Source organism: Pecten maximus, chromosome 18 (assembly GCF_902652985.1).
Source record: "Pecten maximus chromosome 18, xPecMax1.1, whole genome shotgun sequence".
Classification (NCBI taxonomy): domain Eukaryota; kingdom Metazoa; phylum Mollusca; class Bivalvia; order Pectinida; family Pectinidae; genus Pecten; species Pecten maximus.
In genome coordinates, this window is record NC_047032.1 from 12,762,066 (window position 1) to 12,779,317 (window position 17,252).

The 17,252-nt window shown below is 33.6% G+C and overlaps 1 protein-coding gene across 1 annotated transcript; it reads right to left on the reverse strand.

Annotated features, from left to right (window-relative positions):
- Positions 1–1,163: 1,163 nt before the first annotated feature.
- On the reverse strand, positions 1,164–16,475 carry LOC117317105 (translocating chain-associated membrane protein 1-like 1). Its single transcript, XM_033871902.1, has 12 exons — positions 16,282–16,475; positions 14,599–14,662; positions 13,561–13,679; positions 12,884–13,000; positions 12,387–12,442; positions 12,036–12,120; positions 11,539–11,609; positions 10,993–11,103; positions 10,588–10,659; positions 8,893–8,964; positions 7,819–7,955; positions 1,164–7,253 (listed from the first exon to the last, which is right to left on the reverse strand). Exons 1-12 carry the CDS (start codon positions 16,405–16,407, stop codon positions 7,159–7,161), a joined length of 1,125 nt encoding a protein of 374 aa, XP_033727793.1. The 5' UTR covers positions 16,408–16,475; the 3' UTR covers positions 1,164–7,158.
- Positions 16,476–17,252: the final 777 nt, after the last annotated feature.

Sequence of the window (17,252 nt, forward strand, 5' to 3'; positions counted from 1 at the left end):
CTTCGGGCCAGGTGAGCTAATAAAACCGGAGCTGAAGCTGAATGAAATGTAAATAAACATTGGATTTAATTAAAATACAAAATGTACCTCTTATTCTAGATTGAAACAACTTCTCTGTTCCCGTGTGTTCCAAGGGCATCCCAATGCTCCTAGACCTTTAACAATTTCAGAAGTCAAATTTCAATTTCTAAGAAATCTGAAGGGTCGAAACAATATGTCAAGAAGATATGCTCCTTCAAACCTGAGTCAAATATGATGTTGGGGAGTCAAAAACATACTCTCAGGGGTCTACTGAATGTCCTGGTTCCATGCCACCAATATTCTTGACCTTATATTGAATTGCTTGGTAAGAGATGGATACATTCATACTATGATTAGTCTCGCGACACAGCTCCTCCCCTGGCTAAATTGTTCTTGGATCCCAACTAGGAGACATTTCATATACCTATCCATCCATCATATATGCAATTACTAGACCTGAAATGAAGAATACATTCATGCTACCAACACAAGCCTATGTGCCCTGAGGTCCTGGTAGCCTTTCATCCTAATATGATACTGCCTCTGACTCAATATAAACACTCCACACCTCTTGGTTAAGGAGAAGTCATAATACATTAGACACCTGTTACTTTCTAAGTTGGCCAAGGTCATTCATTTGAATAAACTTAGTGCCCTTCTTCAAAGTATGCTACTGCCTGAATATCGTTACATTTCATTATGTAATTTTGACTGAAGGTCTAGGTCATTTTGCAGAATGCTTCTGGCATATATGTAATCTTGAAAGTAGGTCAAGGTCATGTATTTGAACAAACATTGTAGTACTTCATTTCAGAATGCTTCTGGCCTATGACCATGGGCCTAAAGCTTGGTAATTAAAAAGAACTTGCTTAAATATTTTTACACATCTGTCCCTTGTGACCTTGAAAGTCAATGCCATTAATTGGAACAAACTCCGCAGCCCTTTCTAGCACAGTAATGGCCAAATATCATGACTCTGGACCTTTTGGTTTATGAGAAGAAGTTGTTTAAAAGGAAATGTTGATGCTTGACAGACGAGTGGCCCCACCAGGCTCTTTTGGTCAGGTGAGCTGAAGATACATTCTTGTGAAAATCAATAAATAATTAAATGGCAAAAAAATAACAATTTCTTTTGGTGAAAATAAGGTCAGAAACTTTTATTACATAATTAAATGTTAATGTTGAAAAGTTTAAAAACATTTCATTGATTAAACATAAAAATACTACTACATGCATTTTTCTATCTGTAGTTTTCAATTAAAATTATTTAGATCTTTGACTATTAATCTGACAATCTAAATGCAGCAACAACCATAACAAATACAACAGTCAATGATATAGCCAATGATAAAGGTCAGACATGGCACTAGTGTGTAACTGATTGCTTCTATCCCATCAACCTTTATTTCTCTTAGGACATACAGCCTAGGACAAAATTCACTCCAAACAGCAAAATTAACCTTAGTCTTTGAATTGTCTGAGTTATTAATTCAAACATAAGATGAAAATGGTTATATCCAATTAAATAACAGTTGATTAATGTTTGATTGTCTGACAGTCACCTTGTGAATTACATGAACCAACCAAATCCTAATGTAGGTTTACTTATTTGGTAGAATTTTTTTATTCCCCCCCCCCCCCCCCCCCCCCCCCCCCCCTTAAAATATGTGAAGATCTGAAACAAATTTCAAACTGAATCATTGATTATTTAGTGAATGGTTTTAATTCATTATAATACACTATGTGAACTTCGCTCATTTTATTATTAAAGATAGTTTTCACAACAGGGCCATGGCACTTATTCCCAAAAAATAATATCTAATATAGACCCTGGGTTGGAAATTCATGCCAAGTTCCTGTGGTTAACAACAAATAGATCTCCATCTCTAGACTAAATTTAATGCTAATTATCATATCTAGCTAATTATCTCCCTTTCCAACCTGATCAGAGGGGAGACAACCTTAATGCAATAATTACCATACAAGGGGGTGGGCTTATAGCAGTGCAATGACAATAGCATGTGTTACTATTTTACTGATGATGGGTGGGCTTATTACCAGGCATGGGCTTATTACTGGATGAATATAGCATTTGATTTTTCTTAAAATTGCATGACTAGAGTACTAAGTTGGTTTAGCCAGCTACAACCAACATAGCACAGTTCTATATAGAAAATGTCTCGCCCTATATCACAAATTTTGTGAGCAAATATTCTCACCTTAATTTGAGAATCAATCAAGAATCAAAATCTACCACTTGTAAATATTTTTGTTGTTGTTGTTATTAGAAAATTCCATTGATTTACACAATAAGAAATATTCAGGAATTTTTTTTGTATCGTGTTTCAACTAGGTTTTCTGGATAGGGCCCTGGGTTTCTCTATGACTGAACAACACATTCACCCAGTTATAATGTGTTTTTCTATACATACAATGTAGTGCAATTATGATAAACGCTTTTTTTCACAGCCATTTTATATATATATATATATATTTTTTTAATTTTAAATATACTGCAAGCTTAAGGTTCAATAAAAAATACTCACTCTGGGCCTCTTTTGTGTGTTCAGTCTAAATATATTCACTCTAGAGTTCCATTTTTGTGTTAAGTCATAGGTCCTCAGCACCTGTTACACAGTATATATACACTGTACATATAGGATCTTTTTATGAAAGTATTAAGTCTTTTTAAATTTTGCTAGCCTTGGCAAACAAAAAACAAAACAAAAACTTCCGGAGTTTAGTTCATAAAATTGTATGTTAAATGAAAACAAATCGATGATGTTTTTTATCACTTAGATCAGAAAACTTACATTTCGACAGGTTTTAAAGTAAAAACATTGAGGACTTGATCAATTGAGGACAGCCATTTTCAGCCATTCATGACTTCACATCTTTTTCCATATTATGACGTCACAATATATTCCTTGACTGGCACAGTCAATAGAAAATGTTTCAGGGTATAATACATTAGTGAAAAATGCAAAAATATTTTATACAGGTGTAACTCGCTAGATTACAGGTTGGTTATGTGAAAATTCTTTTATCTGTTACACAATGAAGCAAGAGCCATGCATATCTCTAAAGATGAGCTTACAGTTGTATATTAATAGCCAGGGAACAGTATGTGATCCTAGATTTAAACAAAGGAACTAGTCACTTCACAACAATGTCCACTAATGCTAATCATAAAGTCCGATACTTTTATTACCTGTAGGTTACTTATGCAGTTTTGAACACAGGGTCTTCACTCACAACTACACAGTCCATGTATATCATGATACATATATACAATGTACTACATATAGTATATGGATTGTGGGTCAGGAGCTTGTTTTTTTTCTGTAGAATCATGTTGATCAAGACAAAAGTACATACTGATTTTTTTTTTTTTTTTTTTTTAGGACAAGCTTTCAAGGCGACAACCATCAGCTGGATCATAAAAATATTTTTCAAAAGTACTGGAATTATTTTAAAGGATTATTTTCCAGTTATCAACAGTTACACTGTATATGTTTTTAATTGACACTAGTCTCCTATAAACTTCGGCATTAAATAGACACATATATAACACTTAAAAATGAAATAATTTCCTAATATTTAATTTATATAATTTTGCATATTTTACATTAAATATATCAAAACCATCTGCAAGACCAGCTACCAGATTTATTATTAATATAATATGAATGCAAAAAAGATGCAATAAGATTTTGGCAAAGATAAGAATCTGGAAATATTTGAATTATTGGCTAATAATGCAAGAAATTTTAAGATATTTCTCAAAAACAAATGTAATACAAACAAAAGCTCCTACAACATCTAAACAACAACAGTTTATTTAACATAAAATGCAACATTGAACATTCTATTCATAATTATACTTTTCCAGTGCTGTATCGACTAGAAGAAAATGTATTAGCTTTACAACAATTTTTCCTCTTTTTTTTTTGAAAATATCTTAGCGTCTGTATTTATGGACAATATCTTGATACATGTAAATGCATTGTCAAAAATCAATATGAACCGGGTTCAACCCACATTTATAGTCATGTGATGGAAAAGTGCATCTTTGAAACTATTTCTTAGATAGTGATGTAAAACATGACCAAGGAATTGAGTGAATAAATCATATATAAATTGAAGTCAAATCTTTGATTAGCAGTCCTGACCCTGGATTGATGTAAACATGGCCGAGTATTGGATGTACCACACGGTATCTAATAAAGGGCAGTAACTCTATGGCGCTGTTCTAGTCAGTCATCTCAAAAAGCATGTATAATTCACCAATGTTGGCAACAAATTGTACACGACTTCCTGAAGGAAAATGGGACAAAAATATTTTGGGGTTCATTAACAAATTGCATAACACAACACTGTATCGTTAGAGGTTTTAATATACAAAACTTTGCATTTTTAATTTAATTACCTGGTATGTGTAACCCTGGTAAATTTGTTATTGTAATTTATGTAACCCTGGTGTTTATTGCCAACCTATGAGGTCCAAGGACACCGACATGTTGGAATATTTCAAATTTGACAAATTTGACAATTACTATATCAGGTTTTCTTTTGATTACAAATCCAGGACAGAATTAAATTCTAGAGATTTACTGTATAACAACAATCTCCGTTTCCCTCATCATATCTTATGTTTTTGTTTTAGTTGTATTTATGTCTGAAAAAACAACCAATTAGTATTTAATTGTAATTGTAGGCTATTATTCAATGTTTAATACACACCACAGGGCTTTGTCTACTTTAGAAACAGGGTCAGTTAAAAGGACCCATTCCTCTTAAAAAATCTTGTGAAATTCCCAATTTGTCACTAAAAAATTCCCAATTTTGAAGTCACTTTTGAATGATGAAGTATGCTTTATATACAAAGTCCTATACTAAGGCAATTTTCCCAATGTCACATTTTGTTAAGTAGAAATTCCCAATTCAATGGACCCTGGACCCAGTTGAAAAATTGTAGGAAAATTTCTGCACCATAGCTAAATCTTTCTGACAGTGTTCAGATAAAATACTGAAATATTATGTTTCATTGCATTGAACTTTGGGGTTTACATGGAACTTAACGAGTGAAGCAAAGGGAAGTAACTTGAGTAGCTCAAAAATACCTCTCAACAGCTAATATCTGATGAAATCTACCATTGCATTACAGACACATTTCTAAATATGTTTATCATAATGTCCACTATATATTCTTCACAATACTGACTTACTGGCCTACAACTATTTACACAATCTCGCGTAGCTTTAATAGGACAGCTCCAGTGTTGACATAAGCTCAATAAAAAGACCAGATTTGCACCATATGAAAGTCATCAGAAATTCAGCACTAGAGTTTGGTCCCAGTTTCAACATCAAACAACAAATTATTTATAAATTTTGGCAAAAAAGGATCATTCCACCCACTAAACAAGAGGTTGTCGAAACAGGATTTTGTCATGAAAATTGCAATTTCACATGATGATTTTTTTTTAAACATAAATACATCACAAATAATGGTGAACAGCTTACAAAGGTATGTATGGCATATCCTCATGAATTTATACCTAATACCATGCTTGTAATTTGTATTGATGAACTATTTAAACAACTTCTAAAACCACCTATCATTCTTGAGTTATCTCCCTTATGTTCCATATCGACTGGGTAGGAAAATAAATAGGATATCTACCTAAGCATCATCAATTCTTGTGTAATTTCCAAAGTGTTGTCAATTTCCATTTTCATATCAGATTTGTCATCAAGAATAAGTCCATCGACCATACCAGTACTACTACTAGTTTAGTACTTAACATAACTACAAATCTAAAACAGGCTTCCAAGTGTGGAACTATCTCAGAAGAGATTCACTTCTCAACAAGGTAGCATACATCCTTAATAATAACATTTTAAAAACAATTTTGAAAAAAAACACTTTTCTTGTAATAAACTGAAAACTATATCTGCCCTAGAATTCAGGACAATCCACTATAGTCGAAACAAAATTACACTCTTTAGATAAATCGCAAAAAAAAAAAAAAAATCAACAAACACATTTTGAGATTTAACAAAATATTGTTGCAATGCGTCCGATATTTTATACATAGATAGTATTGGGTCCAGATATCAACAGAATGAGCCAGCAGACAATGTCCAGCATCATAATACCATAGTTTATATAACAAAAACAACCCAACGCTCTTTTGATTTCAGTTTACATATTAATGTATATGCCTAGTGTCATACATGTTCTTTTAGTCACCTTGAATCTTTTAATCATCAAACAATGTTAAATGGTTTTATGGAACCAAATTTGTCAAACTGGGGAAAAAATGTTAAATTTTGAAAGCTTTTCACATATATCAATATCAACATATACTGTAACAATACCTATATGTACTTTAATTCCATGTAGCTAGACCACAACAATGGGACATTAATCAGTAATATTACAGAACACTTGCTGTCTCCCCAAAGTTAGGAATTTGCATGCATTTGTCTTTTTTTTCACTTTTGAAATCAACAGTCCCTTGCTATCCTTATTCAAATCTTCATTATACCAAATTATGATACATTTAATTTTTTTTTACATTTTAAAACATTATGAAATTTGGTGGTATGAAGGTGTGTTTTAATACTTTTTAATTTCCGGAAAAAAATTGAAATCCAAAAACTTTTATTAGCGAAAAAAAAAACCCACACTGAATTAGATAGAGTTTTCAGGAGTGAAACATATTAAACTTTTCACTCGACATGGAGCTAAAGCATGAAAATTTGAACAGTCTAGATCGTGAGAAAACTACCGTGATCAATTATGCATTTTTAAACTCAAACCTGATGCTGAATTACGCCAATTTTTTTTTAAATGGCAAGAATATGATTTTACATGTACAACCAAAGATGCTTTGTTACTCAAAAGCAGATTTATATCCATCAATTACATCATGAGACATTTTCACCAACAGAAATCACAATTAAAGAGTTTCAACCAGTCAGTGGCTGTTTATAAATATAACATCTACTACCAGAAATGATAACTTCACATCAAGAAAGATTTTATCGTTCATGTTGAAATTTTGACTGATCAATACTTCAGTATTTCTTTGTTTTCAGCTGTTAATGACTGACCCCTGTGTAAGGTCTCTACATCTTTTTGCCTTTGCGTGCCCTCACATTTCCATTCTCAGTGGCCGTGTTCTGGTCAACTTCTGGCAGCGAGTTTATGTCTTCTTCTGCAACTGAAAACAAGATTGTCATGAAATATTTTATCAATTCACAATGGAAAATATTTCAGTCTAGAATGGTTGTTACTAAAAACAAGATTGTCATGGAATATTTTATCAATTCACAATGGAAAAATACTTCAGTCTAGAATGTTTGTTATTAAAGACTATATATTGACTCAATAAATATGATCATATCAGGACAGCAGATAATGTACTGAAAACTATAAGTCACATGAAAATGAAGTTTGCAACTACTTCAGGTAGCAAACGATAATTAAAACATTTAAAATAATATATACAATCTACACACAACTTGTATACTGTTCATGTGTATCAACATTCAACTGATTGGGGGTAAGCAGTGCATCACTTCAGATAAAGCATCTTCCCAAAACAGAAGAAAAGACAGATACTTTGATTCCAGAACAACTTGTTGCAGTGGGTTTAAATTAACCAAGAATATAAGATGAGGGGCTTTTTTTTTAATTCGAAGCAGATGAGGGAAGGCCAGAAAACCAACTAATCCCCCCCCCCCCCCCCCCCCCCCCCCCCCCCCCGAATAGCCGTGCTGACTTACCCTTGTTTCTTTTCTTGTTTGGTGACTTAAGCCTTCGAGAGGCAGCACTTTTTTCCCTTCGCCTCCTTAGATGGAAGTTGATAAAGTTCCACATCATCCAGGCCTGAAGCAGGCACACAGCAGCAAGACAATTGATTCTAAAAATACAGAAATACTATTCATAGCTCACAAATATCAACAATATAATTCTACAAAGAGATTAAATTCATATCACACAGATGTCAGATTATATGTTATAAGAAATAATGTAAGATTAAAACATATTCTACCACAATACCCTGTGTTATTCAACTCTCAGACCATCAGTTAATCATTACAGCTGTTGATTAACAATCTGTTTATACCACATGTGGTATAAACTCTGTACGCATTTTGATTGGCTAACACGGTGAACTTTGACCCAAGCTGCAATTGTTATTAACGTCATCAATAATCTAATGACGTCACATCACCGGGTCCCGGACGTCACCGGTACACTTTATTTGCATGCGCAAAATTATACTTGGCCACGTTTCCCTTTGATTCAAGCCGATATTATTGTGGTAGAAACAGGTCACCCGACTCGAAATTGTTGGATATGGAATTTATTTCACACTCGTAAGTTATTTTTTAAAAGTTGCAAAAAACACTCGCTAAAGCTCGTGTCTTTTGTAACTTTAAAAAAATAACTTACTCGTGTGAAATAAATTCCATATCCAACAACCACTCGTTGTGTAACCTCTATTTCCAAACTGGTTAGAGATTGCAAAGAACAAAATCAGGCTCTGAGGAGTGCAGATCATTACAGAATCTACATGTACATCCCAAAATGGCTAAAATCTTTTATCCGATTCCAAGTGAGATTATGTCAGTATTTGGAAAATGCAATGTATTCATATTTATAAAACCTTAATACCTAGTCTTTAACACATGTTTAGTCAGAACGATGACTGTCATTATGCGATTGAAATTTATTTGTATATGAACAGTACCGTTCCTCTCAAGTTTCTCACATACTGTAAGTGTACAAAACAATATCTGAGTTGTGTGTTCACAGAAGAATAAAATAAAAACTTTTGTTAATGGATAACTCACCTGACCCACTGAGCATTAAAGTTTCCCGCAGCAAAGTCCACAGAGGCTTGGCTGTTCTGGTCTAAACCATACCTGGTAAAAAAGGAAGATAACTTTATCTATAAAACAAACTCCTTGAAGAAATTTAAAAAAAAACAAGGGAAGGAGAATTATTATGAACATTAAAAACATTCAAACAAATAACTACCGTATTTATTCTAATAAACGCCCTGGGGGCGTGAAATTTTTCCAAGGGGGGGGCGTTAAATGGAGATCAAAATTTCAGAGTCGGTAAGTTGTGAGATATGTTGTATGTACCCATTTCACACCATGAAACATGTGTATATGTATCCAAAACATTGTAAAACTAAGTGACAAACATTTTGTGTATGAAATTGCAAGAAACATAAACTTTGTTATTTATACTTACGGTAGTTGTACATTACGTACAACATATACATTGTTTGAAACACGGGGTCGAGTGTGTTAAATTGCGTCATAAACCGGTCACGATCCAGTTTACTCTCATCACTTGTAGTTTATTATATCTGCTATCAATCATGTCGGGTTTGAAGTGAAGTTATATGAAGTAAGTTTCAAAGTGAAAGTTGTAAACTACGCCGAGCAAAAGGGAAAACATGCGGCAGCTACTGTGTTTAAGGTTGACCGGAAACGAGTGCGGGACTGGTGCCAAAACAAACAAAAACTAAAAAACATTTCTAAAACATCCAAACGCTGTAAGGGAGGAGGAAGGTCAGTAAAATTCCAAAATATTGACGTCCAGGAAGCTGAGGATGTACTGGAAAATTTAATGGTAGGTGCAGTTGAACTCGGTGAAAGTGAAAGTGAATCCACCGGAAGTGATGATGACAGCGAGGTCAGTGGCGCGTATGACAGCCCGGGACATTAACGTTTGTTGATACGATATAGTGGTACTGTGTATATAGTTACTGAAACTTTGTTTTGTGGTTTGTGTTAGTTTTATGTTGGATATCCTTTAAATAATTACCTCTGGACACACGTGGATGTGCCACGGTAAGTTCTTTTTCTCGAATTGAGGAATTTTCTTTCCAAAAAAAGGGTGGGGGGGCGTTTATTAGGGTGGGGGCATTTATTAGAATAAATACGGTATTCACTTCTTTTGGGATGTCTTTTATTCAAACAGGAGAGGAAAAAGGCAAACACCATATTGGGACTCAAACCCAGAACCTCTGAACTCAAGACAGACACTCAGGCAACCATTTGAAATACCTGGCCATCAGCACTAAGCCTGGTTCAATTCTGCTACATTCCTCCCTCCTTCAATAAAGTCTTTGACGCTGAAGATTGATTGAATATGCTGATCATCCCATTGATAGTTATGGTCATTTCAGGCCAAATAATCTTGAGCTGGGTTATTTGGCCCCAAAGACACACATGAGACCCTGTACCACTATCCATTGGCAATTTGTTTTAGTTAGACACAAAATATAACGGGAGAGGGAAAATACAACAACCAGACAGAACAGTCCCAGGACCTCTAAAACTCTTAGACAGATACTGTAACTATATCAGCTACCTGGCCACCGGCTAAGTCTAGTTTTGCTACACATACAATGCACGGATTTTAACACAGAAATGAAGGGGGGTATGAATAGAATTTACCGTATGAAGGACTATGATATACAAATAGCCTAATAAGGCCTTTGAACAATAACACCTTACCAAGATACTCACCAGAATGTAAGAACAGCTAGAATGATTGTTCCAAGTCTGACCAGTACAAACAGCCCATTAAAAACCATGAATCTGAAAAAAATAATTCAAATTAATTAATTCATTTAGCATATTTTTTTTGTTCATATTAAAAAGTAAACTAGTACCATATCAAGTATTTCTGAAGTTTGGTAATAATTGTCCTCCCGAGCCTTGCCTAGTTCAAAGGGTCATAACTCAATCAAAAACAGTGATGATGATTTGAAACGGATATGAATTGGAACTGACAGTTCATCTGAAATCTGTTTCCACAAAACAATATTTCTTGTAACAAATCTCAGCTTAATTTCCTCTACATGAAGAGAAAACCAATGAACCCTAATTAGTACCTAACTACCACATTTTTTTTAAATACACATTACTTACCCTGTGTTAGCTAATTCACTCTTCTCAGCAAAGTATAGAAGTCTTGCTAAATGGAAGACAAATTCCACCAAATAATGCAACACCATCATACAGAGGGCAACACGGTTAAAACTGAAAAAAAAAAATTACTGTATTAAACAAGACAACACACGTCCGAAAATATAAAGATTGATCAACAATTAACAGTGGACATTTGATGGCAGGAAATGTCGAAATGTCTTTATTTTATTACCTACATATTACTAATAAGTCATTGCATAAGATTATGTCTGATAAAATTTATGTTTGACAATTGTTATTAAGGTTGAAAATATACCTCATGTTATTTTATATGCGTAAAATTACCATTGATTATTTCGACAGAAGAGGGGGAAAAAACAGTTACTTAGATATGAAAAAAATTCAACATTTCTGATTTATATTCAACCAGCGACTGCAAAATTCAGAATAGAAATTTGGAAATCACCTTAACTTACTTTCATAAACGTGAGGCTTTTTTTTCAGTAGAGATCTATAACACACGAACTATATCATATGAGTACTTACTTGAGTACATAGGCTCCGACAATAAACACGAGATAGAGGGAAGCATACTGTATACGAGATGAGATCTCCTCCTGTAATTAACATAATGATACAACAATAAGTACTAAAGATCAAATAAGATAAACTACATCGGCTGTATTTAAATTTGTATGAAAACAATTCCTAAATATAAACAGAACTACATCTAAAGTGAGTAATGCAACTTTTGATAATACTTGGGCATCCAGTAGACCATTGAGAGTATGCGTTTGACACCCAGAAATTATATTTGATTTGGTATTGAATGATGTCTTTGACCTATGTTTTAATCTCAGATTTTTGAGAAATAGTGATTTGACTCCAGAAATTGCTAAGGTAAAGGGTTAACTGGGTGCCCTGATTGTCATGTATTTAATATAATGACAAAAAGTTTTCAAGCTACGCAAAATACCAAACTAATTGACAGATGATTCCAAATGTTGTTTTCATTGTTATAACTGGTGTGGATTACATCGTACCTTTTTGATTTTTTGGAAATATAACTCTGGGAAGCAGTGGATCCAGTAGGCTATTTGTAGAATGAAGAAAAATTTCACCACAAACCTGCAATAAGGGAGACAACTCATTATTATAATGAAACAAGAAAGCCAACTATTGTAATACTCAATAATATCCCTATCAAAAATTTCACCCGGCCTTTTTTAATACTGCATTTACCAAGACCATCAAGTAGAAATAATCTTAAATGATAGAAACAAATAACATTTGTTAGATTTAAGATTTTTCATTATACCATGTAAATTCAATTAGAATTATTCCTGAAATAGTTGTCCAACACAATACACTGGTCTTAATATTTTGAGACTTACGTTAATTCTGCATGAGGATAGCCTTCCCATAACTGGTTTATATTGATGTAGCTTTCCTGGAAATACAATAACAAGTCCACTGAATACATATTATATCAGTATTAATGATATCAATGTAGCTTACTTCAGTCTAAACCATCACAATGATGACCCATAATTAATCACTGAACTGAATAGGAAACAGAAAATTGTTCATCAAAATAGGTATTATATTGATGTATGATAAAATTACAATACATTTAAGCTGACTTCATTACTCACTTGAGTATTCAAAAACTCAAGTGAGTCAATTACACCTAACTCATACATATTTGATTTTGTTTTCTTTGAATTACAAGATTTTGTGGAAACAACATTTCAGCATATCTTATTACTTTAAGTACATTTAGTAGATAAAAATAACATAACTACAATAATTTTCTATAACTAATAAATCAAGGACCACAAGTAGCGCAGTCTCTATGGAACCCACAGCAAACATGAACATGCTTTCTTACTCTAACAATGATGTCTGCTCCCCAGACAGCCGAGGCAAAGTAGAACGCCAACAGTTGGCCCGACTCGTTGAACTTGCTGTGCTTCACTTTAGACAGATGCATCTTCCTGTTCAGCTTCTACAATATCAACAATGGAATATTTAATAAGAGAGAGCTTGCAATTGTCTGACCTCAGGGCTTTGACCTTCAAGATGTCGGTTTTTGACTGCCGATAATCTATAGTTATAAATTAACTGTTTGCTAGGTCATGCGTTAGACCCTTCAAATGCATGTCTGATTTGACTTTTACATAACAAGTATTTTTTGTAGGAATTTGTTAAATATTTGTTTGTTCCTTTTGAAAACAATTATCAAACATTTCCATATAAACAGAGTTAAATAATACAGATGTTTAAAACTGACTTCAGCTTTATTTTTTGACATTTCAACTTTTCATATGGGTCTGACGAGCTGGGTAAATTATAACTAATAAACACAAAGCTAAATGGCTCTTACTACATATACTCTGGACAATGTCTAATTGAAACATTCATATTTTTGAATCAACTCAAAAAGGGAAGCTAGTTGCACTTTCAGCTTAAGAAGCTTTCAAAAATATTTTGAAGAAAGTACCGTAATACAAAAATTTACTGACTAAAATTTTTTAAGCGAGTCAATGAAGGTCCGAGAATACTTACATCAAGAACATACTCCTGAATTACGGCGTGTACCACGATACAGATGAGAAGATAGAACAGCGTGGAGAAGATGTCTTTACGACCGTATGTATACAAGCCCACATCATCTGCTGAGGTATCTGTAGTAGAAGTACTCACAATGTAAAGGTGGTCAATTTCAATCTTCAATTTTAGCATCCCCCCCCCCCCTATTTTTCACTTTAATTCTACATATTCTATATGGGGTTCATTAAAATACAGTAATTACACAATTTGGGATAAATAATACATCACACTATTTTTCCTTTTTTCAAGGAAATAAATCTTTGACTGATTGTCAAAATGGTGATCAATAGTAATAATTCATGTGAAATGTTTAGCTACTTTATGTGTTCAATTTTCTTCAGCAAATGAAGTAACTGGAACACAAGTTTTCGCCACATTTTGTCTATTCCTACAGATGACATGTCAATGCAAAGAGCAACCGAAACTAAACACACATACAAATAATAAATTACCATTTTTATTTGAAGATAAAGTAAAAGACTTCATTCTTGTTGATAAATAACTTTTGTTCAGAACGTACAGAAAGCTAGTAAAAGACATTATAAATCAATTATTAGGTCAAAGAAAACGATGTCTGATATGATCTGGGAAATCACCTGTGTCTATAAATAGAACACAAAAGAGTTCCATTTGAACCCAAATGGTGGAACACACGTTCCCTGGTCTAAAGATCAACTGGCATGGTTTACAAGTTTACAGGAATATTCAAGTGATGTTTAAGCTTAATATATGATAATGAATAGATATCTTCATCTGGAATACTTTTATGACTGAATATTTTACCGTTTCCACAGCCTTGGGTATTCTGCTATAAGGTATAGTCTGTTTCATAAAACTTCAGAATAACTAATCTTAATAAGGGTGCCCCCACTGTCAATTACCCGCGCCATGCACCGTTATTAGGTCAAATACGGTAGGTAGCTGGATGCCCTGATTATGGTACTAAAAATGCTGCACTAGATGAAGTATACGTAGCTGTAGAGTTATACATACCAGTGCCATTCCGGGTGACATTATGCTGAAGAGCTACAAATAGTGTTGCTACCGGTGCTGTTGCCTATGTAAAGAGAGAACAAATATAATTTACATACGGTATAATGAATTAAAAACTTTGCAAACTTCAACTCTAAATTTTTGGTTCGGTAAACTACATCACAGATGTCTTATTATAACTAAGTGACAGAAACCCAAATTCAATGTAATGAAACTTTAATTATGAAAGTATAGTAAATGTGTTGATAACCTATTGGTTTCATAACAAACAGGCATTCCTCAAGAAAAACTGTGTTAAATTAAACTATTTCCAGATATTCTGCGAGTCCTATCAAAATTCTAATAGTACATGTACAGGACACAGGAACTTGCATGCGGATTTATCACTGCACTGCACTAAAGTAAATATATAATCAGATTATAGCAGAAATGTTAAACTCTATTGACTTAACATATAATATAAAGAACAATTATTTTTGAGCTAAAGAAAGAAAAACAATCTAGTTTCAGTATATTAAACTTATGTCACTTACAAAAAATTATTTGCAATGAACAGCAATTGAAATGTAAGGAGGTTCATGCTAAATCTTAAGTGTGTAAATCATTAATGTTATGCATATATTAATGCATGATTGATGGACAGCTGGAAGTTTGACATTCTTTCATTAAGAATCTATAATTATAATAATCCATAAGAAATATACCTGTATATATAATGTCATGGACTTAGATAGAATGTCAAAAGGCAAACTCCTGTAGTTATATATAACCAAGGTAAATTTACAGTCAGATATATACGTCTTCTATGTATATACTCAGACACAATTAATATCAATGATTTACATGTCAATCTTGCATTCAGCCAATATCTAATATTTCACTCTTGATTAGACTAACTCTGCTGGTGTACAAAGCACATATTAAAAGTCACTTACATTGAAACCCAATGTTTTAGTGTAACATAAAAATATAACCTTATTAAAAAAAGATTGCAGCTAAGTCTACCCTATAGTATGAACTTGGTTAAACCACTAACACCTGGCCATGGTTTCAGCATCTACACCATCTCGAAGCTGTCCATATGGTAAATCATGTACTAGTAATTATTTTACTAATGAAGACTCTTGGTGTGGTATTTAAAACCAATAGCAAGAATTCAATATCGCCAAAAACTGACTGGTGTATTAGGAAACGAGAACATGCATGGTTACAACTTTTTCAATGCATTTATGCTAATATCAATCAAACAGAACAGGACGACACGAATTCAAACAGGAAACTATTTAATATGTGCAATCTCAGTCTGACGCTGTACCGTGAGTTCTGTAATGGTGCGATAGTATGACGGATTATTCATTCTTTAACACTTCAAATATATAGAGCGATATATTGGACAAAATAAACCCGTTACCAAATATTGAGAAAACGGGTACAGTACCTCATACCAATTTATCGCCACGTCACATTCTCAAATGATGGAAAACACAAAATAGAATCAGAAACCAGAATCGATGTGGCATAACACGATCTGGTAGCTGTTCAAATCTCATTGCATATACACATAAATAGGAAGTGACAAAGTAAATACAGTCACACGATATATTACAGAAAATGCCCGACATATGGAAATAAAATACTGGCTCGACGCCAACCGGCGTCAGATCACTTTCGTTTGTAACAAACCTGAAACATGAGACCAACGACGAACACCATTGCAATGCATGACACAATATCCGCATGGTTCTGTATAAAGAACTCGTGGCTGAAAATTGGTGGATTTTTCGTGCTTCTTCCTCGACGCATTCCCATCTTGATGCCGATAACACAACTGTAACTCAAAAACGAGCTGAAAGTGCGGCGTGTCAAACGAAGTAGGAAGTAGTAATTAATTTCCCACAATGCATCAGTGTGTCAAATTCGGCGATAAGACGACGAATCTGATTGGTTGAAATAACGCTGTCTGCTAAAGGGTATTTTGCTGACAGCAAATTGATTGATGATGGTTTTTCCCCCCTGTTATATATGTTGACATACAAATGATTTCAATATCTGTACGTGAAAGCTCAAGTTCAGGACATTTGTGTGAGTGTTTTTTTTTTATTTAATACAACTTCTTATTCCACCGTTTATCTCGGCGATATCATAATATGTAGTTCGGATATTAAAAGATTAAAAAAAACCTATTTAGAATTCTAGTGACGTCGTATGTGGCATTATCACGGCAAATAAAAGTAGCAACATATTACCAAAAGGAAAGACATGGAGGAATCGAATCATTTGCAACAGAATTCCGTATTAATGTACACATTCGCGATAGTACACATTCGTTTTTCCAGAACTTGTCAGTAATATTTAAAGCGAAGAGTAGAAATTTAGACGGCCATTCAGGACTTTAGCGGCGATTTACAGACTAAAAGAATAATTTTAATCGTACAAGGCAAGTTCAACCAAAGTATGTGACACTATAAACTCTTGATCCAGTTTGGACAGGATATGGCTATTGTATAATGTATACAATGTATCTTATGGCGCGGGAAGGATGTCATAATTAAATATTTTTGCCTAGGCAAAATTATTTCTGCCTAGGCAAAAATCGAATATTGCTTAGGCAAAAATATTTCAGCCTAGGCAATATTCGATTTCTGCCTAGGCAA